At 36.0% G+C, this 23,061-nt stretch overlaps 5 protein-coding genes across 5 annotated transcripts in view; 3 read left to right on the top strand and 2 right to left on the bottom strand.

Moving 5' to 3' along the window:
* The first annotated feature begins 4,775 nt into the window (after positions 1-4,775).
* LOC104821722 (40S ribosomal protein S21-2-like) lies at positions 4,776-6,104 on the top strand. Its single transcript, XM_010552684.1, has 4 exons — positions 4,776-4,879; positions 5,268-5,358; positions 5,451-5,583; positions 5,883-6,104. The coding sequence occupies exons 2-4, from the start codon at positions 5,309-5,311 to the stop codon at positions 5,946-5,948; spliced, it is 249 nt and encodes an 82-aa protein (XP_010550986.1). The 5' UTR covers positions 4,776-4,879; positions 5,268-5,308; the 3' UTR covers positions 5,949-6,104.
* Positions 6,105-6,386: 282 nt separating this feature from the next.
* Positions 6,387-7,726, bottom strand: LOC104821721 (pollen-specific leucine-rich repeat extensin-like protein 1). Its single transcript, XM_010552683.2, has 3 exons — positions 7,462-7,726; positions 7,305-7,380; positions 6,387-7,215 (listed from the first exon to the last, which is right to left on the bottom strand). The coding sequence occupies exons 1-3, from the start codon at positions 7,579-7,581 to the stop codon at positions 6,455-6,457; spliced, it is 957 nt and encodes a 318-aa protein (XP_010550985.1). The 5' UTR covers positions 7,582-7,726; the 3' UTR covers positions 6,387-6,454.
* A 2,649-nt stretch (positions 7,727-10,375) lies between these two features.
* On the top strand, positions 10,376-13,581 carry LOC104821720 (formin-like protein 11). The gene is made up of 4 exons (XM_010552682.1): positions 10,376-11,988; positions 12,078-12,262; positions 12,373-12,608; positions 12,687-13,581. The coding sequence occupies exons 1-4, from the start codon at positions 10,493-10,495 to the stop codon at positions 13,392-13,394; spliced, it is 2,625 nt and encodes an 874-aa protein (XP_010550984.1). The 5' UTR covers positions 10,376-10,492; the 3' UTR covers positions 13,395-13,581.
* Positions 13,582-15,838: 2,257 nt separating this feature from the next.
* Positions 15,839-17,049, top strand: LOC104821719 (probable histone H2A.5). Its single transcript, XM_010552679.1, has 2 exons — positions 15,839-16,168; positions 16,596-17,049. The coding sequence occupies exons 1-2, from the start codon at positions 15,962-15,964 to the stop codon at positions 16,842-16,844; spliced, it is 456 nt and encodes a 151-aa protein (XP_010550981.1). The 5' UTR covers positions 15,839-15,961; the 3' UTR covers positions 16,845-17,049.
* A 597-nt stretch (positions 17,050-17,646) lies between these two features.
* Positions 17,647-23,061, bottom strand: part of LOC104821718 (acyl-CoA-binding domain-containing protein 4) — a 6,547-nt gene continuing 1,132 nt past the window's right edge. The window contains exons 2-19 of the mRNA XM_010552678.2: positions 22,762-22,832; positions 22,234-22,297; positions 22,082-22,153; positions 21,625-21,816; positions 21,450-21,527; positions 21,216-21,260; positions 21,059-21,124; positions 20,804-20,870; positions 20,634-20,695; positions 20,184-20,323; positions 19,903-20,029; positions 19,714-19,828; positions 19,517-19,605; positions 19,241-19,324; positions 18,982-19,164; positions 18,547-18,693; positions 18,308-18,367; positions 17,647-18,077 (exon numbers count right to left, since the gene is read on the bottom strand). Of these exons, the coding sequence (XP_010550980.1) occupies positions 17,892-18,077; positions 18,308-18,367; positions 18,547-18,693; positions 18,982-19,164; positions 19,241-19,324; positions 19,517-19,605; positions 19,714-19,828; positions 19,903-20,029; positions 20,184-20,323; positions 20,634-20,695; positions 20,804-20,870; positions 21,059-21,124; positions 21,216-21,260; positions 21,450-21,527; positions 21,625-21,816; positions 22,082-22,153; positions 22,234-22,297; positions 22,762-22,832 (1,848 nt within the window). The 3' untranslated portion in view covers positions 17,647-17,891. The remainder of the gene's footprint in view (positions 18,078-18,307; positions 18,368-18,546; positions 18,694-18,981; positions 19,165-19,240; positions 19,325-19,516; positions 19,606-19,713; positions 19,829-19,902; positions 20,030-20,183; positions 20,324-20,633; positions 20,696-20,803; positions 20,871-21,058; positions 21,125-21,215; positions 21,261-21,449; positions 21,528-21,624; positions 21,817-22,081; positions 22,154-22,233; positions 22,298-22,761; positions 22,833-23,061) is intronic.

Below are 23,061 nucleotides of genomic sequence, written 5' to 3'. Positions count from 1 at the left end.
GAGGATCCGCGCGATGCGCGGGTTATTTTTTTTAATCGTAAAATTTATTTACATTAATATGATAAAAAAATTATATAAATTATTTGTGTGGTGTATAAAAATATATTAATAAAACTTAACTATTGTAAATCATCAATATATTATCTATATAAAGAATACAAAAAGTAAATTTGTAAAAATAAATGAGTGTCATTGTCTATATAAAAAGTAAATGATTCATAATGTGAATAAATGTTTTGAATTTATTAGTGATAGAATAATTTTTGAAATAAAAACTTCTCATCTTGATGTGTACTAAATTTTATAATAATTTATGATATTTTTCTATAAAATGTGGTTAAATTTGATATCTTTTTACTTACAAAATTAAAGAATTATTTTTAAGTTTATTAAAAATAAAATTATTACTTATTTTACCGTTTTAAAAAGTTGATATGGTAAAAATATTAGACAATAATGATAATTTTTTCTTTAAAAAATAATAATAATTTAGAATAGTAAATTATACCATAAAATTTGAATTACTATATTTATATTAAAAATCAATAATTTTAAATTTCTTAAAATTCTTAGTAATTATATATATATATAATCTTAAACAATTAGATTTGTGGTGATTTTTTTAATATTTTAGATTAATAAAAACTATAATTAAAAAAATCAATTTTTTATTGAGACAAAATATTATACGATAAAAATATAATGATTTCTAATAAAATAAATGATTATAAATTATCAATACGTTGTTTCAATAAAATTAGTAATCTTTTAGATATATATATATATATATATATATATATATATAATAATCTCTCAATTATTAAAAAATCATGGACAAAGGAATATTTTCTATGGAATGAATTTTCTTCTCTTATAATTCGTCTATTTAGCTAATGTTAATATGTATTAAAATTGAAAACTATATTTGATACATACATATACATGTGATTAGAATAATATAATTCTAAAAATATTATTGTTTTTTACAATTTATAACAATTTAATAAAATATTATAAAATTGTATCATTTTACTCAACATAAATTATAGAATTTATTTTTAACTTTATTATAAATAAAATTATTATTATTTTTTCTTTTAGAAAAGTTAAGATAATATTAATATGGTGATATTATTAGACAATATTATCATTATTTTCTACAGAAATAACAATCATTTAGATTTTGTTTTTATATAATAGATTCATAAAAATATTGTTTAAAAAATAGATTTTTATACGACAAAATATTATACTATCAAAATAAAGTAAATAATTAAATATTAATACATTCATATTGTTTCACTAAAATTATTAATCCATTTTGTATATCTTTTATGTATTGTCTAAAATGGTAGATCTACATTTTATCAAATCATATGGTGCTATATTTACATATTAAATAAAGGATATGGTTTTCACGTATCTTTTTTTAAAAACAAAATTATAAAATTATTTGGATTTAATAGAAATGATATATATATATATATTCTTTACCTGCTTTGTATGAACACGATGACAATTTTCTCTTGACCAAAATAGAGCTTTTAGAATCCGAGTTTATGATACCAACAACGATGGAAAGTGTTTCTGATAACTTTTAGAAATTAGAAATTCTCATTTCATTTTCACTCAAACACATACAATATATATATATAGATATATATATGCATACATCTACTCACATGAGTAAGATTATATATAATAACATTAACACACAGTCTGCAATAATTTCTATAGCCTTAAATACACGCTGTTATAGAGAGTCAAGTTAGAAACAGACAACAACAATTATAAAAACAAACCGTAAATGTTTATCTAATAAAACTATAACATAAAACTGCAATGCCACAATAACAAAATGCTTTTGCTTCAGTTCTCCATATTTCATCATGTTTTTTAGTCAAATCTCTAACATTCCTCCTTGACTCGAGAACTCATACACATTACAAACTTTAGCTTTCAAGCTTCGACACAAAATTTCTATCTTCACGATAATCCATTTTCTCGAGTGCAACTTTGTCCCATCTCGAGTATCCACTGTGTTTATCGAGTACATCTTTGCCCTTTCTCGAGTACGCAATTTTCGGGTTTACTAATTGAGGCATAAACCCACACCAAACTCACAACAATCTTTTTTCGCTTTCTTTTATTGAAACTTCAACACTGTCTTCATATTCGGAGTATGACAAACTCCTCCTCAATTAAAGTTTTGCTCGATCAGGAATCCCGAATTCTCTTCTCAAGGGAACCCGACAGGCGACAGCAACTGTAACGTTTACTTCGTCTTCAAACTTGATAGACTTTCCCTATATCATCCAACCAGAAAAATCCAACCAGAAAACAGTCACACGAACCCTCTCTTTAACTGTCGACTTCATCGATTTGTGTTCCACAACAAATTGTGCAAACTTTTTCTTTTTCATCACTTTCTGTGTTTATCTTTGTTCCCTTTTTTGTTCCACGCGCCTTCCTTCATGATGGCGCGTCGACCCCGTCCACGTAAATATGCTGGTTAGCGCCACGAGCTCACTTTTTATAATCTGCTCTCCGTGTTTATGTCTTCTATTTTTCCGATGTGGGACTGTTTTTTGAGAGATTTGGGCCGTGGGCCCATATTAGCGGAAGCCCAGTATGGATTTGGGAATATATTTGCATTCTAATTTTTTTTTATAGAAAAGTTCAAATAATTGCGTTAAATTATAGAGAATTGTTCAACCAACGATCGTATGAGTATGTAAATATTACTGATTAAAAATAAACATACATGCATATATATATATACATATATACATATTTAGTTTTTTTCCATTAGTTTTCTAAATTAATATTGATTTTGAATATTTTAACATAATATTTTATTTGTATCAAAATAATTTATTTTGATTTAATATTTTTTTTGGTTTTACAATCAATTATTTTCATTGATCTAGTAATTATTTTTTTGGTTTAACATAATATATGTTTATAATATTTGTATATACACTTATACAAATACAAACACACACACATATACATATACATATAAAAATGAAAAGTAAAAATTAAATAAAAATATATATACATATATACTTACATATATATATATATATATATAAACATCCATTTAAACATGTTTACATATACACATATAAATACATTCATATAAAGACATATATATATATATATTCATAAATATAAATATATACATAATTCATTTATACATACTTAAAACATATATACCCACACAAAATACATCGTTATATATATACATGCATATGCATATATACATACATATCTATATTGTTTTCTTTTCACTTAGTTTTTTAAATACACGTATATCCATATAAACATGTATATATATACACATATATATACATATACATACAAATACATATGAATATATACACACACATACATCTATATATACATATATATTTACATGTATATGTACACATATATACATATATATACATCCAAATACATTCATACACATATATATATATATATAAATGCATATACACATATATACACAGAAATACATCTATACATACATATATACATGCATATACATAAATTAAAATTTAAAATAAAATATTAAAAATATATATATAAAAAATAAATGAGAATATAAAATCCAAACTATTTGTTTTTAATTAGTAATATTTCTATTCATATAAATTCATATAAACATGTATACATACAACATATACATAGACATACATGTATACACAAACACATATGAATTAATGAGTATATGTATATACATATATATATACACACACAAATACATCTATACATATGTATTTACATATAATCATGTATATATATACATACATATATATACATAAATTTAAAATTTAAAATAAAATATTAAAAATACATGCATACATACATACACAAATATATACACGTATGCATGCAAATAAAAAGTAAAAATAGAAATATATAAATATATATACATACATATATATATATATATATACATACAAATATTATACATAAATAATATTCTAACAAACTGTCACCTTGTTTACGCCTGTAATTTTTTCCTATGCTACAATGAATTCAAGCCACCAAAATCAACAAATGTAACATATAAAATACCCAGAATCAAATTCTTAAAAAAAAGATCGTTCGACACATTGTCCATCGCCATGGTCACGGAAGTCGAAGACGATGACATCTCTATTCCAAACTCCAACAAATCACGAAGATAAGCTTAATTAGGGTTCCGACTGGGAATTCCAAGAACCAGAGCAAACCCCAGAAATTCCATAAACTTTTTCCTTTACCCTACGAATACAGTTAGAAAGATAATTAGTTGGAATCAATTCCAAACTCAAAAAAAAAAAAACAGAAAAGGAACCTTTTTATTTCCATCGCTGTCCTTTTTTCTTTCATCAATCATCATAATCTCAGTTCACATGGTGGTTCGGAAGCATTTATTTTTCTTGGAATTTTTTGTGATATTTTTTACATCTCTTTTGGTATGTTATAAAGAGATTGTGAAAAGGTGGTATTTAAGGGGAGTAATAATTACGTGTTCATGAATGATATTAGTTGGCATGACGGTTACTTAAGTGGAAAGGTCTCTATTTAGAAGAAATAGTTGACACGATAGAAGAGAAATAGTTGACGGTTATTTAAGTGGACAAATAATATGTGTAGATATTAATGAACAGAATTGAGAAAAATGCCACATCACATACTTACTGGCTTCACCAAATCTCTTTAAACTTCTTTATTAATATATATAGATAGATTTCAAATTCATATGCGGGCATTTTCGTCATTACCCACCAAAAGCTAGGGTTTTGATCTAAGCTACATAAAAAAGTGGAGAGAGGTAGTTGTGCACTCGCCGTCTTCGTCGCCCCCCTGCCTGCTGTTTTCTGCATCGGTAAATCATCATCCTATTTCATCTCATCTAACTTCTTCCTCAGTCGTTTTGATCCTAAATCGATCCGCTCGTTGCATGTTTAGCCTTAGAGAAAGTAAGAATCTTTCATCCGGTTTATTCTAAAAGATAAACCTAATGCCTCTTTTTCGTGTGTATTCGTGGGAGAAACTATGAGGTTGCGATATGAGAATGTAGAAAGGTGAATCCTTTGATGGGTTCTCGTGATTGTTTCGGTATTCCGACATCAACCCAGATTATGGTTTTCCGGATTTGATGTTGTGACTGTAGTTGCGAATCGTTCGTGTAGTTTTTTGTTAGGGTTCCTCTGTTTTCCTTCTAAATCGTTGTGTAAGGATCTAAAGTGTTGATTTTCCTTCAATTTTTGTAGTCTTTGGAGCTAGTACATTTGGTTCAATTTAATCCCCAAAGATGCAGAACGAAGAGGGTCAGATCACTGAGCTTTACATCCCCAGGAAATGGTATTGCAGTTTCTCCATGATATGTAGTCTGTGTTCTTTTAGTGGCTTTGGTTACTAAGCCTGAGTCTTTGTATCTTTTACCGATCTTGCAGCTCAGCCACAAACAGGCTGATCACCTCGAAGGATCATGCCTCTGTCCAGATCAACATCGGTCATCTTGATTCTGATGGCATCTACACCGGCCAGTTCTCCACCTTTGCTCTCTGCGGTTTCATCCGTGCCCAGGTTTGTGTTATACATACACTCTCCTCTGCTGTACTTTTTCTCTGAAACGATGATTCTTTGAACTGTTGAGCAAACCTGTTGTCGATGATTTCTATCGAACCCACTTGGGTATATTGATTCTTTGAAGACAATCTCCTGAAGATAACAATTCTTGTGTGTGTGATGCCCTGAAACAGTGGATTGATTCTCTTCAACAGTGGTTCATGACATAAGTTGATCGAGTTATATAGGATCAGAGAATCTTGTATGCCTTTGCAATCATCTCGAGTAAGAACGTAATGCGAAACAATGCCTTGCAGGGAGATGCTGACAGTGCTATCGACAGGCTATGGCAGAAGAAGAAGGTCGAAGCCCGTCAACAGTAGGGAGAGGATCTCTCCTATTTATACCATTTATGTCATTTTGTTAAAAGAATTTTTCGTATGAAGAACAAAGTTTTGCCCAATCAGATTTGACATTTTTGGAAGAGTAGATTCCTCTCCTTGTGACATAATGGTTTAAAAGGCTTTTATACGCTTGCATATACAAAGTGTTCATAAGAAGGAAGACGAGGGGAATATATGAATGGGGCAATACGGCATCAAGAATAAGAGCTTTCTTGTTCGTCAAGGCATCTCCTGAGCCACTTATCCCTTTGGAATTTCTTTCCACATTTATTCCTTTATTCCCTTTCAATTGTAATCTCTCTTTTCCAAAAAAGATTTTTTCATTTTCTAAGTCCGTTTATTCCACAAGATATTATTCCATAATCCATACTCCTTTATCTATTATTATTACAAAATTACCCCGCTAATTACGTCTAGTTCAATAAGATGTACTAGTACAAACCGTGCCCATTTATGTCATTTCAGTTAAAAAAAAAACTCACCAATCACATGACACAGCAAGCGTTCAGATTCTGTTCGCTAAGCATCTCAAACGAATCCGACGGCTGAGATTTATACGAGTAAAATTCCGACGGTGGAGATTCGTAGCCAGGATCCACGTACTCGTACGAATAATACGAAGGATACGGCGCCGTATTGTACTCGCCGCCTCTCGAGTGCGCCGTGTTGTAACTCACCGTGTACGCCGTTGGTGGAGGCGCGTAATATGACGGAGGCGGTCCGTACCCTCCGCAATGCTGACGTGGTGGGCTGTGAGCCGTCGGATACGGATGCGGCGGAGCGTGATGATCAGGAGGAGCAGAGTATATTATAGTCTCCGGAGTATCCTGCGGCGGAGCTCCGCCACCTTCGACGGCGGTTACGGCGGTGCTCTTCTTCTTCTTTTTCTTTTTCTTTTTCTTCTTCGGGGGTCCGCCGCCGTCTCCACTGGCCGCCGGAGGTTGACCGCCGGGGACTCCGAAGGTCAGCACTTGTTTGACCTCCTGGTTCGGTTCGCCGTCGTCGGCGTTTCTGGGGTCTCCGTCGTCGTCTTCGTCGGTGCTTTGATCGTCGTCCTCGCTGTCTTTGTCCTTTTTCTTGGACTTTTTGGGTTTTTTGTCTCTTCGGTAATTGTTGTCGGTGTTTTCCGGCCAAAGTTCGGCGTGTCTGCCGGCTTTCATGATCTTCTTGATCAGAATCTCCGGTTCTACGTTTCCTATCACTGTTACTTTTTGTTGCTTCACGTCGATATTCGTTGTGTAAACACCTATAGATACAAAAAAAAAGTCATGTAGTACAGATGGAGAAATTACAGAAGAAATATATACATATACATATACATATATATATACACACCATCTATGTTGGTCAATAATTTCTTGATTTTTCTCTTGCAGCCTTCACAGTGGATAGATACTCTCAATACCCATGTCTGCAAATCCAAAAAAAAAAAAACAAGCATGCCTCAGAAGAAGAAGAAGAAGAAGAAACAAGAAGAAGAAGAATTGCTTACAGTGTATCTGAGAGGTTCAGGGTATTCCTGGTCGGGGACATGTCTGTCTTCTGGTGATGAATCTGGTTTATGGTCCGGAGGTGGTGCAGCCATAGTTGTAATGTGGGGGGTGATGATCATAACATTATTCAAGGATGATTATATCCTAAGGAATATAAATTTTGTGCTCTTATTACATACAAGTCACCGTTACCACCACCACCTCCACCATGTCCCCTTTTTATATGGATCACACTTCTCTTTTTTATTTTAGATTCCCATTTGGAAAAAAAAAAATACCCTTTAACAATTTATCTCAAAACATATCTCTGTTTTTTCAAGGCAAATATTCTCTAACTCTTGTTCATCATACTTATAATAATATTATATTATATTTTAATTTAATATTTCTTGGGATGATGATGTAAAAATGGCCCATTAGTGGAAACAGCCCAATGCTTTAGCTAAAGAAATCTTATTGGGCCCAAATCAACTGGTCTGAGCCCATTATACTCGGATACTGACTGCGGTGACATATTTAATTTGCATTTATTGAGATGCTTTATTTATTTATTTATTGTGCGTCGATTTTTTTTTTACTTATTTCATTTTGTAAGATTTATATATTAGGATTGGATATCTTTGTTTTCGGTTTGGCTATTTTTCAATTTAATTTTTAATGGCGGAAACTATATATTCTTTCATAATGTTTATTAGGTAAATGCAAGTTGACAGTTTCTTGAATTACATATATAGAAAGCATATATAGAAAGCATGTGATATATATAATAGAAAAGGGATCTCATTATTCATTATTCACTATAAAATATTATAATATTTATAGGTAGAAAATAAAATATAGAAATAATATTAAATCTAAATATTACATATTTTTTTTCAATCTTCTCTGTATCTCTTAATAATATAATATGTATGTTGTATGATATAACCGACAACTTATATGTGTGTATATATATATACTTGTATATACTGTCGTTTGTGTGTCGAGAAAAAAAATACGCAAATTCATATATATCTCTATATATATTAAAATCATAAATTATGCGTAATAATCCCTAAATCATGGCTGCATTGGTCTTCTCGAGATTTTTTAACCTTAACCCAATACTTTTAATCACCGGTCTTAAAGTATCATATATTTTTGTATTTTTGGAAAAAATAGAAACTATTAACTTTTTAATTAAACTTTATTACAACGGTCCAATATGAACATCCTCTCCATTCGATAAGTCTATTTCTTAAATTTGACCATTTCATGAAGCACAAATAACGATTTTAGTTTTTTTTTATTGATTTAAATCTGCCTGAAAAAAATAGAGTTTGGAACAGAAGAAGATAGTATGGTATGATAAATAATAATTAGTTTTGTGGAGACATGTCCATATGCGTTTGGTCTCGCACGGGTCAAAGTTGTTGACAGCGACTAATTAATTATACCAAATAAATAAATAAATAAAAATGAATTTAATACACAAAATAATTCTATATATATTCACATATACATCTGCAAGCACATTTTTTTTATAACACGAAAATGATGATGTTCTTATTATTATAATACATGGACATTTTTTTTTTGTATCATTTTCACCTTAGACTGGGATTTTGATTTATTATTTAAAAAACGATATTTATAATTACTGAATTTTCGTCGCCATGGTAGAAGGGATTTCTTACGTCATTTTTATTTAAATTTAATTAACATTGTTTTCTATAATTTTGTTGTCAAAATATCAATCCCAGAGGTTGTCTTTTTTTTTTAGGGAAAAAGGTACATATGATTACGATACGAAGAAAGACACTCATAATCAAAGAATGATAATCTAACTTGCTTATATGATTATGAAATGGACCAATTCGTATTATAACATTAAATTATTACGGAATCGACAACATATATTATAACAAAAGATTCGAATCTTTCAAATATGTCAACATCATATTCATATGTAATAAACCTATGAACATAGCATCCAAAAAAAAATGTAATCTAAAAGTTATTTTTTAAATAGATGTTTTGTCTTTATCTGTTTTATTTTACTTTTATAATTAGTTCAGATCCAATCAATTTGCTTAAAACAAAATCATTCAAAATCTGTTTAAAATTGATCTATATAATATAATTATATATAATCTGACCTGGTTTTTATATATTGTATATCTCAATGGAAAATGATCTTTTATATAATTAGTTGATAGAAATATATATTGGTTAAGAAAAAAAGAAAATATATTGATCTATTTAAAAAAAATTTAGCTATGACAGCATTCGATAAATTAAATTGCTTATGTGTAATTACTGAGTTCGTATTCAGAATCATTTCTTGTTTATTCACCACTTATACAGGTGCCGTATAATTTTATTTTATTTTATAAATCCCCAGAAACTGTTTCATCTTCATAACTCAACTCTCAAAACACAAAAAGCTGATTCTGATAAAAGAGAATGTTACCAAACCCCCCCATGGATAGGGAATATTACTCAAATAACTCACTTGGGTCGCAGCAATTTCAGTGTACACCACCGAAAAAAAAAAAAAATTTTGCGACCTTATTACGACTAATATATAACTAATATACAACCTATTACGACTAACAAACTACTCTTATTTTAGTTGTATATTAGTTATATATTAGTCGTAATAAGGTCGCAAAATTTTTTTTTTTCTGGGTGATGTACCCTGAAATTGCTGCGACCCAAGTGGGTTATTAGGGTTAAAACCCCCATGGATATGCAGTAACAGTGCTGCCCCGAAAGACACATCCAATGTACATTGTAGATGATATGTAATTAATGAAATTACCCAAAATGGCAGTGGATGTAAATGATAAGAGATTAACAGGAGAGTTAATGGCGGAAACCAGTACAACTACAGCTGCATTTAAGACTGAGAAGAGACCATCAAAAAAAAAAAAAAAAAAAAAACTTTGTTTGTTATTTTCTTTAGAGGAATTTTGGGATTTATAGAGGTTGATGATTTGATTTACAGCGAGGGATCCGATAAAGAAAGAGAACAGAGGGAGGGAAGAAATGGGTTGTTTCCGTCGGATCCTTCTCGTGATAATGGTGATGATGATGTCATTACTGTGTTGCAGAGTGAGCCATTTGGGCATTGCCGTTGTCGGCAAAGTCGCCGGAGAAGACGAAGGCGAGAAGAAAGAGCTCCGGATCCTGGAAAAGTTCCGAGCTTTACTCGATTTGATCAAACCCTCTACGTCTCCGCCAAGAAATCGAGCAAAGTCTGATCCTTTATCTCCGTGGCCGGCTCCGGCTCCGTCGCCGTTTCCCGGCGATGGCCCTGGCTCCTCTCCGGCGTATCCGCCGGCTCCTCTCCGGCCAATCCATCATCATTTTCGTCGTCCGTTGCCGCAACCGAACCATCACTGGAGACAGCACGAGAGACAAAGGGTAAAACGAGGAGGAGGAAGATGGAAGAACATCCTTGTACCTGTCCTGGTCGCTACAACTTCAGGAATCGGCTTCGTCGCTTGTGTTGTGGGACTGTTCTGTCTTGGAATGAAGATCAGGAAGAGGAAGTACAGTGGAAAGAAGTCGTTTAAGCGGAAGAAGGGCAAATCTCAGAGCTCTTCGACGAGGAAGGTCAGCGTCAACCCTACTCTGGATTTTCTGTACCTCAACTCAACGGGAGTTGATCTGGAGAGACAGTGCTCTGTTTCTATTAAAGAGACACGAGAAGACGAGAAGGGTTTGAGCTACAACAATGGCGGATTTGTTGAAGGAGAGGTGAAGAACGGAGGAACTGAGATTCTGCCAGAATTATCAGACCACACGAGCAGTTCTTCGGCCAAAGAGATAGTGTCGGTGCATGAAAATGGTGAACGAGTAGTAGACTCTGTTGGTGGTTTTGTCGTATTTCCTCGAGAAAATGACTCCTCAGACGATGAATCCTTCCATTCGTTCCATGCCTCTCAGTCTTCAAGATTGTCAAATGCTTCTGCTGATACTGTTGTTGAATCTTCAGAACATTTTCGTGAACGAGAGCTGGAGATTCAAGAATCATGTCCGAAAGATTCCCAGATCTCCCCTCCTCCACCTCCGCCATTTCCTCGTTTCTCAGGCAGACGGTTTCGCCCTCTCTCTTCTCATAAACCGAGGCCAAATCTTGCATACAATTCACCAGATGTCTTAGAAGAAGTTTCAGATTCTTCCTCGAAGGCAAATCTTCAAACCCTTTACCCGAATCCACCCAAAAAGGCATCTAGCTCTTCATCAAGCACGAATCTGCAGACCCATTTGCCGGATCTTTCTGAAAAAGGTTTTGGATCTTCCTTGAGCACCATTCTGCCATGCCCGCCTCCACCACCACCGCCACCAAGGTCTCTACCTTTGGCGGGAAGCAACAAAACGCCACCACCTCCGCCGCTGTCTCTTGACTTCTCTCAACGTGCGACATTGGGCAAAGACAGAGCTCCATTGCCTAAACTCAAGCCGCTTCATTGGGACAAAGTTAGAGCCACACCAGACCGTAGGATGGTCTGGGATAAACTCAGAACAAGCTCCTTTGAGTAAGTTCAACTACAATTCCCCCCAAAAGGGCTTACACTCCAATTGCATCAAAGATAATTTTAATGAGTGTTGTGTTGGATTGTAAAAGATTCGATGAAGAGATGATGGAGTCGCTATTCGGGCAGAGTTCGACGAAGAACAACGACGAAGAAAAGAGCAAAACTCCGTCACCGGGGAAACATCTTCTGGAGCCCAAGAGACTTCAGAACTTTACCATTCTCTTGAAAGCTTTGAACGCAACCACTGATCAAGTCTGCAGTGCCTTGCTCAAAGGTATATTTACATCTACATATACACACACAACTGTATTCACAGATCTGCAATGAAGAGATAATAGCATCTAATCGTCTCAGTGAAATAAGTTTGGGGTTTGGGTGATGCAGGAGAAGGGTTGAGTTTGCAGCAACTAGAGGCGTTGGTGAAGATAGTGCCGACAAAGGAAGAAGAAAGCAAGCTCTGTAGCTACAGAGGCACCATTGATGAGCTTGGCTCTGCCGAGAGGTTCATTAGAGCCATTCTTGCCGTGCCCTTTTCGTTTCAGAGAGCCGAATCCATGCTTTATAGAGAAACATTCGACGACGAGGTTGTTCATCTCAGAAACTCCTTCTGTATGCTCGAGGTAATGGATTCTTACATCACTCAGAACTGGTTATTAGATCTGTTATCAACTAACTGATGATGTTTGTTGATGGTTAAGGAAGCATGCAAGGAACTGAAGTCGAGCAGGTTGTTCCTGAAGCTTCTAGAGGCAGTCCTCAAGACCGGAAACCGAATGAATGTGGGGACAGTTCGTGGAGGGGCGAAAGCCTTCAAGCTCGATGCCCTTCTCAAGCTCTCTGACGTAAAAGGAACAGACGGGAAGACAACTCTGCTTCACTTCGTCGTCCAAGAGATTTCCCGGTCGGAAGGGATCAGGGTTTCGGACAGCATCATGGGTCGGATCATGAACCAGGGAGCGAACAAGAACAGAACCGAGAAAGAGAAAGACGACGATTACAGACGGATGGGGCTCGAGCTCGTATCCGGACTCAGCATAGAGCTCCAGAACGTGAAGAAAACGGCCACGATCGATCTCGACGTCCTGACGAGCTCAGCGTCGAATCTGAGAGAGGGGCTGTCGAGACTGAGAACTCTTCTGGGGTGTCGGAAGCTGGAGAGGGCGTTCGTGGGGGAGATGAGGCTGTTCTCGAGGGAGGCGGAGAAGAGAATGGAGGAAGTGAGGGAAGAGGAGAAGAGGGTAGTGGAGAGAGCTCGGGAGGTGACCGAGTATTTCCATGGGGAAGTGAAGGGAGATGACAAGAACCCTCTGAGGATATTCGTGATCGTCAGAGATTTTCTGGGGATGTTGGATCTTGTCTGCAGAGAGCTGAGGTGTGTCAGAGTCCCAAGCACTCCTTTCCGATGAATCCAGAAAACGACATGACATAGAGATTTGTTTCTTTGTTCTGTAAGTAGCGAATGAAATATATATACACACACAGATATGTGTATATATATATGTATGTATGAAAATGGATGGGTAATTTTGTGAACAACACTCTCTTATGAAAGACTCTTTTAACAAATGGTTAATAACCGAATAATTCATTTCATCAGACCTTAATCGTATAATACATTGTTATAACTAAACTATTCAATATAAAAATGAAATGAGTTATAATTTCTGTAAAATTGGAAAATCGAATACAATCCGAATAAAAAACTAAAACATAGAATAGAAAACGTCTTTAAAAAAATAGTATTATTTACCAATAAAAAAGAAAACAAAAAATTCATTTAAAAAACAAACATTTTGTCAATAAAAAATAAAATCAAACAAAAAATAGAATCGAACCAAACCAAATCAAATCAAGACCAAAAGGTTATAGTTTTCTGAAAAAGAAATAAACGAATTTGAACGAAAAACCCGATAAGTCGACCCCTAGTTCTTACTATATACGAAATTACGTTTTTTTAATATAAAAAACTATTGTTCTAAAACCGCACCATCTTAAAGGATATTCATCTTTGGATGCATGAATGTTTTTTATTTCTTCATAAAAAAAAATGAATATTTTTTATTTGAACAAGTGCGTAACCTCTCACCACAAAAAACGCAAACCCTAGAGCGGAAGCAAAGAATAATCTCCAAAAAAAAAAAAAAAAAAAAAACCAAGTTGTTGAAAAGGATCCCAAACGAATCCACATCACAGACCCGAGAACTAGAATCATATCAAACCCTAAATCTTACCGCGAAGGGATTGACCTCGTCCTCTTCAAACGGATTAGAGTCGTAGCGAGACATTGAATCGTAACAGCAGATCCAATATAGTCAGATCTGGAAATTCGCGTTGGAAAAAAAAAAAAAAACCCCAAAAAAAAAAAAAAAAAAAAAACCAAGTAAGAAAACATTGCTCATGACAAAAATCCTCATATCCATACATACAATTAACCCTTTTCTCCTCCGACCTAAAACCAGAGACCCACCAATAAGCATGAACATATGCTTAGTAACCCTACTCGTTTCGACAGCAATCGCTGTCTCCGGATCGATGTTCTTCGTATTTTCCCTGACCTCGGCTCGAAACCGCGGTGGGAACGCGACGGCGGCCGACAAGTTGAGAGTGGTGAGCGACGCGTTGGGAGAGGCGGAGGAGAGCTTGAGGAGATCGCAAGAAAGGCATTATACGATACTCAAGGAGATATCTTCTCACTACCTCGTCAGCCAAGACCTTCTCGACGCGCTCTCCTCCTCACGCGCTCTTGTCGACGAGACCGCCCGCTTTGTTTCCGACCTCAGGAGATTGCAGCTTAACGTTTTGATTTCCTTTCCTTGTCACGTTTGATTCGTTTATTTTTTAGATTATTTTTTTCGGTTGATTTATATTATATGCAACAGGCGTATATTAATATGTGTGTGTATATATATATATATATATATATATATATATATAACGTATATCATTCAGATTTTCACGATAAATAACTTTTATATGATGAATGTGGTTAAACGTTTGGTCCCACTAATCCTCTTGAATTTAAATTTAATTGGTATCCAATATTAGTTTTAAATAGGGTTGGCAAAGTTATTTAAAAACCGAATATTAAAATAAAATACCCATTTGCTCAATAAATTATTTGAGAATCCGAATTTACTTTAACCGAATAAATTAAAACCGAACCATTCACTCACTCATGTATTGGCGATTATTACGCAATATATATGTTAACTATATTTAAGTAAATAAAATAACGTAATGGAGCTCTTCATATAGTTTTGTAACTACGATATATAACTACAGTGAGAACTCTTACATTTTTAATGCAATGTTCTAAAATTTTAGTATTATAATTGAATTGAATCCAAATAAATTTAGATTTGGTTATGATCTGATTACAATTTTAATTTGATATAAACGAACTAAACCGAACTATAAAACTGAATCGAATCAATTAAAATGATTATAAATTCTCAAAACTTGAAATAATCAAGTAAACTAAACCCAATCGTTCGCTTTTAAATCTGGTATTGTTTTTTATTATCTGAAAAATATGGCCCAAATGGAAGGTTATTCAAATGTGGGCTTCTTATCAACCTTTTGGGCTGTGATTAAATGATATGGGCTGGGCCTAAACTACGGGGTAAAATGGTAATCTAAAAGCTGATTAAAAATGTAATAAAGTCCAGAGACAATCCAACGGCTCGTATCCGCCCAAATGTTTGCGGCTTCTGTGCACTAACGTATCATCATGCAATGGTAACCGTCCGATCATCAACGTATCGAAATATATGAATGGATAATACCATTATCACCTGAATTGCCAACGTGGCGCGTCTCGTATATTTATATTCATTAGCTCGCACTTTCCATTTGGAATTCCGCCATTGATCACAACAGCCAGATTACGAGAAAAGAGCATTTCAGCATTCAACCATCAAAACGCAGTTTGCTCCGTCGTTTTAGGTCTTCTTGCGGGGGCTTTTCTGCAACAATGGAGTCACCGTCTAAGCCAGCGAGAGGTGCGGGAGGAAGGAGAGGAGGAGACAGGAAGAAGGCGGTTTCACAGTCGATTAAGGCGGGACTCCAGTTTCCGGTGGGTCGTATTGCTCGTTACCTGAAGAAGGGCCGTTATGCTATCCGGTACGGATCCGGAGCTCCGGTTTATCTCGCCGCTGTTCTCGAGTATCTCGCTGCTGAGGTATGATTTATAGATCCGATTCCTTCGATTGATGTGTGTGTATTTGTATTCTGATCGATTTTGAGAAAACAATGCTTTGTGAATCTCGTCCTACCTGGAAATGATATTTGTTATGATTTTCTCCTGGGATTGTTCACACGAGAGATTTATTTGTGTTTATTTTGTCTGATTAGGTCGGATTTGATAGAATGTAATATTTCCTTTTGGACTTTCTCGGCATCCAAACACAATGCATTTTCCTTCCCTCCGATTTTTCGGGATTTTCTACTTCGTTATTTGACCCGAGTTGGTGTCAGTGATGCTAAAACTTTTAATTTGGATTTTCTCGTCAGCCAAACACGTCCTCGCTTCTGATATGTGAACTGGTTTCACGTATTCTGATTAGCTTGCATTTTCACGTCCGGTCTGTAATCTTCTCGGCCTCCAGGTTCTCGAGCTTGCTGGGAACGCAGCGAGGGACAACAAGAAGAACAGGATAAACCCCAGGCACTTGTGCTTGGCCATACGTAATGACGAGGAGTTGGGGAAACTGCTACAAGGGGTAACCATTGCAAGCGGAGGAGTGCTTCCGAATATAAACCCTGTTCTCCTTCCCAAGAGGACTGGTGGCGGCGCCTCTGCTTCTTTGTCTGAATCTGAGAAGTCATCTGCAAAGAAATCTCCCAAAGGAAGCTAAAAGATTCGGAGAGAGAAGAGAAGTGATGTTTCAAAATTGTTGCTTGTGGGTAGTTCGTCGCGGAAGAACAACTTGTTTTTCGTAGTTGCATCGTTCTGTGTTAAGGTTCTTTGTTGTCAACGAAATCTAGTTCGCAGTATGTATAAAGTCCACTGCTCTGTAATGGGATCAAAGATTTCAGGGGGATGTTGCCTTGAAGTTCATTTGGGTAGCACTATATACATATACATGTACGCATACAATCCATGGGGGTATGTCACGAGGGTGGATAGCAGGTAACGCTGGTAATGACATCGTTGCACCTTGAGGAAGAAGAACGTTTCGAAAGTTATTTACCAACAGATGATGAAGATGAAGGGTTGTGCGCTGGTCCTGCTTCCTGCAGCATCATCATCATCATCATCATCATCAGTGCTTTACTTCACTCACCTGGATAGATTTCTAAAGCTTCATCAGAGTTCTCTTCTTCTGGTAAATAAGTGAACGGAAGAAAGGGCAAGAGGCATCCAAATGACCTTATTGGAGTGGTTTGCCTTTGTGCGCTCTCGGGGACAACCCAAGAAAGAATCCCATGTCTCACTCCTCCGTCTGTCGAAATGGAAAAGATGAATAAACACCCCGGCGGAAAAAAAGGGTGTTTGGAAACGCCACGTCATAAAAGCTAACGACGAGTTATTTCTTCATTTTATTATTTATTTTCCTCACATCCGTAATTGTATTTTCTTTTCATAAAATCCATTTACCATGATTATCTTCCTCAAGCCATTTACTGAACCAACCACAATCTTGAACATAAACAAAGTTTTCACAAGGAGAAGGTAAAAGATGGTTAAAAAAAATTATGTCTGTGTAAGAGCGCTTCTCAATGGAACACACACAATCAAATCATGGTATGTGGTCCCCAATGAATTTCTTCCCTAACATGAAACCAACCAAAACTCAGAGAACGTAACATTTTTGGAATGACAAAACTAACACCGACCCACCAAAACAAAAACATTAGAAGAAGAACCATTAAATCACATTAAAAAAAAAAGAGTGGTAGTTTCAAGGGGAATAGTCGAGCCTTTCTGGAGGAGGGGTACCGGCAAGCCAGCCCCAGACGCCACCAGAGCTCTGACGTTTGGCTGCTGCTTCTTGTTCCGATGCCGCCCTTTGACGCTGCATTATCTCCACTTCCTTTCTCAGCGCTTCCATCGCTTGCAGCTTTTGCCTTTGCTCTGCTACCTCCACCTGCCACCCATTCCATACATACATATATATATACATACATGTTCCTTACTCATCAAAGATTACTGATGACATATGATACAAACGCTGAACATTTAATCTTAAGACATCATACCGGGATCTCCTGAACCAGAACATAGCATAAACTATGGTGCAATACCTTGCAAGTTTTTCATGACTTTGGATTTTGGTTCTTATGATTAAAATGAAAGAAGGAAAAGAAGAGGGTTTACCTCTAGTTTGAAACATCTTGATTGCTCCGCTGCAAGTTGCCCACGGACGGACTGAAGTTCCTATATCCAAAATTCGCTTTTCAAATTCAGAGTAATGCTTCTGATAAAAATTCATTAGCAAAAACCAATACCATTCATTTTCATTGCCTTAATTTTTTTTCCCTGCAGAAGAGGATAACCTGTGTTGCCTGCTCAGAGACAACAAAAAAGCAAGAGAGCAGAGACCTGAATATTATTACCTTGTATAAGTCTGTGTTCCGTGACTCTGCTTCTGCTAACTCTTGCTTTAGTTGGACACCCTGTAACTTCTCCTTGTTGAGGGATGCTTCCAGTTCTTCCTTCTCGGATTTCACGGTTGCAAGAATGTCTCCGTTATTAGCTTGAACCTGAGGACTCGGCGCCAACACAAGCAGGGAACAACTGAGAGAAAGACAGGCATAATCCAGATAACGGGAATAATCACTTTCAGTACAGCATTTTATCACATCATTCCACGCAAGTCAAAACAGCTCCATGGCTTTTTTTGGCAGTTTATATAATATTTTAGATGTGGAACAACAAGTAACTTTATCTTCAATGGGCCGGTAAGAAGCCACAATTTACCCGGGAAAAAGGCCAATGATTGTATATTCATGTAATGGGTCTTAAAAAGAAAGGACACCAAGCAAAGACACCTTTGATCCCGGATTAACATTGTCCATGCCAATTTCTCGCACTCTGCCTTCTTGGCTCATCTCGATCTCAGACTCAATGTCTCTGGTTGTGGCATTATGAACAGCAGAAACACTGTCTGGAACAGGAACTTCCATAATCTTCGATTGTAAGGTTGATTTGTGGCTTGGTTTCAAAACATAAACCTAACAGCAAGAAAGATTCAGAAACAGAATCGGAAGACAATAGATTGCAGCTATGAGTTCCAATAGAAGACCATACCTCGTTGTTATAATGTCCATTGTATCCGCCAAAAGTTACAAGTACATCTTCACCATTGTATGAACTCACGACTAAACTCAATCCCTGTTAAGTAGCAAAAAGAATATTCACTCTAAATTCCGAAAGATTGAAAGAAATCACGAGACCTGCTTATCTCAAGGTCATGAAAAGCCTAAAAATATCATGTTTCTAATTCAAAGATGATGAGGCAAAATTTTGATCCGTATGGTGATTAAGAAGAATAAATTTGAAAAGCAATCATTTTTCTACAAGTACCTCACTAGCAAGGGGAACACGCCCTTGGACAGAAGTGACTGTTGACCAAGCCAGAGTAGACATGTTTAGTACAACCGTCTCCGACACCCCTGTAAGAAATTAAATGAAAAGCAGCGCTATGAACCACCACATAGCAAAAGCATGAAAGGAGAGAAAATGAGAGGTAATAAAGAGGATATGAGAAGACGAGTGCATACCACTCTTGTTATCGCCACCACCAACAATAAACCAGCTCTCCCCAATTGTAACACCTGCATGTCCAGCACGAGGAGTTGGTGTCTCACCTTGTTGTGTTGGACTTGACCACTCCATCTATATGTAACAAGTATGTTAGATGTGGAAAAAGCATGTAGTGAACAAGTTGAGATGTGAGAAGCGCAACTTACAGTTTGCAGATCAAGGACATGTAGATCATTGAAACAAGTTGCATGTGAGCCCCCACCAAATATAAGAAGGTAACGCTCTGCATGCACTGCAGTGGCATGATCAGACCTCGGAGATGGAGGTATACCCCTGTAATGTTGACATCATTTTAACTCTGAACTGCCACATAGAAGAGATAGTTGGACGGTTCCCAGAGATCTCTTTGTACTCTGGATATACATATATCAGGGGACAGTTGACCAACTTCAAAAGAGAAAAATGCAGAAATGTCATAAAAACTTACACAGCATCGATCTCATCCCAGGTCAGGGTTTCTAAGTCAAGTACATGCAAATCATTTAAAAGTGTCCTCTTAGCATCCTGTCCGCCAAATATCACCAAACTTTTTCCTACAAGGGTCACTGACTGGCCTCCACGCGAAACCTGCAAGCAAAATAAACCCATATTCGGGGCCACTCCACTAATTGATTTAGGTGTAGAGTATGGTGGTGCACTGAAATTAGGCCCTACGGATAGTCCTTTACGACCTCTTAAACTACTAAATTATATACTCAGTATAGATGTCTACCAACATTGATAAAACAAAATTATATGGAGGATGTTAGGAAAGAAAGCAACTTTTCATTTTTTTTCCTATTGCGCCAGAATTCTTTACATGTTCATTAGTTGCCTGGAACCTTTCATATATAAAGCAGGACAATAGCTTGACAGCATGAGAAAAGAGAAACTATACCGGTGATTTCCCATATGTCTTTAACGTTGACCAGGTAGAGGTTTGCGGATCAAAAACCTTAACTGTGACAAGAAAGCAGAAGAAAAAGTTATATGCATTAGCTGATGTTGCAGAAAGATGCCTAAAAGATATCTGCAAATAATTCTCTTGAAAAGCGTATAAACTCATACCTTGGATGGATTCTGCAGGATCCTTCGTATGGCCACCAACAGACAGAAGCTTGTTATCCCATGGTATCTTCAAAACAAACCAAGAAGGCAATTGACATCAAAACATAGCTAGATTCTTTGTTGGCTACAAACTGATAGTGCAAGCATTTTTATGAAGACATGACTGTACTTTCTTTGACCCAAACTCTGCTCACAAGCCCAAAACAAAAGGAAAACAAAACAAAACAAAACAAAAATGGATGTTCAAATACTAACCAAAGAATGACCAGCACAAGGGGTTAGAGTAACTGGGGACGATGATTCCAGTGGTTCAGTAGCAACCTTGGTTTCAACTCTTGACCAAGTCCAATGTGTCATTCCTAGTGCTGATAGTCCCATTGCTCTGTATTGTGACAACAATATCAGCTGTAACCTTGGTTTCAACTCTCGACCATGTCCAATTTTTCAAATCCAAAACCTACATTTGCCACACCAATCACAGAAAACTTGCTTAGGAACTGTCAACAAGAGGAAGTGGCTCATAACACGTAGAATAAGGCTGGGCTAAGCCAAACAATGCAACTGTGTTCTCTATAGTAGTAAAATAAAATGGGATTTTTCAGTTACATTAGCCAATGTCATACAAAGAATGTTATAATTTGCTTACATGAAGATCACTGAGGTACCGTCCATTGTGGTTTCCACCATATATGTACATCTTATCTCGAATAACTGCCGCGCCATGCTGAAAAAAATATAAAAGAAAAGAATTAGATTAAGAAAAGAGAAACGATACAATGAGACCATTAGTTTATGATTGAAGGAGATAGAAGTTATGTTACCTCATATCTGGCTTTTGGCCGCTGACCAGACGTTTGTGGTGCAATCCATTGATCATATACAGAAACAGTATTTGGGTCTTCTGAGACAACATCTTTATCTTGGGTTTCTGTCAAGTGTCCGTTCTCAGTAGAAATCGTCTTTGTCTCAACAAATGAGGTTCCATTCTCAACAACATGCTCATCTTTAGTGTTCTGTTCCAAAAAAAGAGTTTCAATGAAAGATTGAAGATACTTTTTCGGGCTTAAACCGAGCACGAGAAGTTCCAAAATGCAACAAAAGTATGGTGTCATGCACAACAAATAAAATCAGTGGTTGAACATCTAAGATACTAATGCCACTTTCAGTTGGTCATATGTGTGCTTCTTTCATGAATTTGCCCAATTTTAAATACAAAAATGACATTTACTCCTTATATATGGGCAATTGAAATCTTTGGAGTTAGGCTCCACAACTCACATTGATCTGGTAATCTACAATAGGCTCCATGATGGAGTTAGATGCCCTTGAGTACCAACCAGGATCTTCTTCCTATCAGAAGTGAACAATGGGGAAGAATTTAGCACATGCTCCAATAAAAACAAATGATAAAAAACCCCTCTGCTGATTACCTCCAGAATTTTCACAAAGAGACGCATTGCCTCAATGGAGGGCATGGTTCCAAGCCCCTGCCAACTAACCAAATATGAACAGACTTTAGGATACTAACATATTATGTTTCTCAAGAAAACTCGCAAGGAAAATATCTAATGTTCATTTCTGGGTAACCAGGTCTGAGTTGTAGGATAGTCTTTATATTATGTCATTCTCTGCAATGATCTTAATATGTGATCAAAAGTCTAGACACATATCGGAAGTTTCATAGCTGTTTTATTTCCCCTCGAGGAAGGACATACAAGTCCTCTACACCTAGATTCTCTCAAACATCTACCAAATAGCGCACACTCTGTCTCTGAATCATGAGATATCTCGGTACTTGCATTTTCAACCTACTTTGGACACCGATGAAAAATAAGGCTTCTCCTAATTCTCTACCACAAATCCAAGAATAGGAACCCTCGACAGAAAATGGGCCAGGGGGACATGCATATATAAAGGCAGAACAGATCTTATATGCCGGGACACAGCAGTAAACCAACCTTTTCCATTTGCTTTGCTCTACTGGATTCCACGCACTAGGTTTTGGAACGCTACAGGGCCCAACAGTAGCCTGCACGCATTATAAAACCAAGAATTAGCAATACTTTAACGTGCGAATCTCTTGGATCACAGACTAATGACTTGAATTACACGACTAAATGACTCGTCAATCAATTGGTTGAGAAGCAATTTTCTTTTGGGTAATATAACTCAAAATATCAGCATCCTTGCATCAGAAAATAGTCTACCGCATCATGATCATAACAAAAACCGGCTACAGGAGCGGTTCCTCCTCCATT

This window comes from Tarenaya hassleriana, unplaced genomic scaffold (assembly GCF_000463585.1).
Source record: "Tarenaya hassleriana unplaced genomic scaffold, ASM46358v1 Cleome34, whole genome shotgun sequence".
NCBI classification, from domain to species: Eukaryota; Viridiplantae; Streptophyta; class Magnoliopsida; order Brassicales; family Cleomaceae; genus Tarenaya; species Tarenaya hassleriana.
Note: the sequence above shows the minus strand (reverse complement) of the source record. Positions and strands in the feature narration are given on the sequence as shown.

What these genes read in the sequence shown, in the direction of transcription:
- LOC104821722 (XM_010552684.1), top strand. Translation starts at nt 5,309, where the DNA reads ATGCAGAACGAAGAGGGTCAGATCACTGAGCTTTACATCCCCAGGAAA. An exon ending in CTTTACATCCCCAGGAAATG is followed by an intron (nt 5,359 to 5,450) that starts GTATTGCAGTTT and finishes CCGATCTTGCAG; the next exon opens with CTCAGCCACAAACAGGCTGA. An exon ending in GCGGTTTCATCCGTGCCCAG is followed by an intron (nt 5,584 to 5,882) that starts GTTTGTGTTATA and finishes AATGCCTTGCAG; the next exon opens with GGAGATGCTGACAGTGCTAT.
- LOC104821721 (XM_010552683.2), bottom strand. Translation starts at nt 7,581, where the DNA reads ATGATCATCACCCCCCACATTACAACTATGGCTGCACCACCTCCGGAC. An exon ending in CTGAACCTCTCAGATACACT is followed by an intron (nt 7,381 to 7,461) that starts GTAAGCAATTCT and finishes TTGGATTTGCAG; the next exon opens with ACATGGGTATTGAGAGTATC. An exon ending in ATTATTGACCAACATAGATG is followed by an intron (nt 7,216 to 7,304) that starts GTGTGTATATAT and finishes TTGTATCTATAG; the next exon opens with GTGTTTACACAACGAATATC.
- LOC104821720 (XM_010552682.1), top strand. Translation starts at nt 10,493, where the DNA reads ATGGGTTGTTTCCGTCGGATCCTTCTCGTGATAATGGTGATGATGATG. An exon ending in CTCAGAACAAGCTCCTTTGA is followed by an intron (nt 11,989 to 12,077) that starts GTAAGTTCAACT and finishes GGATTGTAAAAG; the next exon opens with ATTCGATGAAGAGATGATGG. An exon ending in ACTCCTTCTGTATGCTCGAG is followed by an intron (nt 12,609 to 12,686) that starts GTAATGGATTCT and finishes TTGATGGTTAAG; the next exon opens with GAAGCATGCAAGGAACTGAA.
- LOC104821719 (XM_010552679.1), top strand. Translation starts at nt 15,962, where the DNA reads ATGGAGTCACCGTCTAAGCCAGCGAGAGGTGCGGGAGGAAGGAGAGGA. An exon ending in TCGAGTATCTCGCTGCTGAG is followed by an intron (nt 16,169 to 16,595) that starts GTATGATTTATA and finishes CTCGGCCTCCAG; the next exon opens with GTTCTCGAGCTTGCTGGGAA.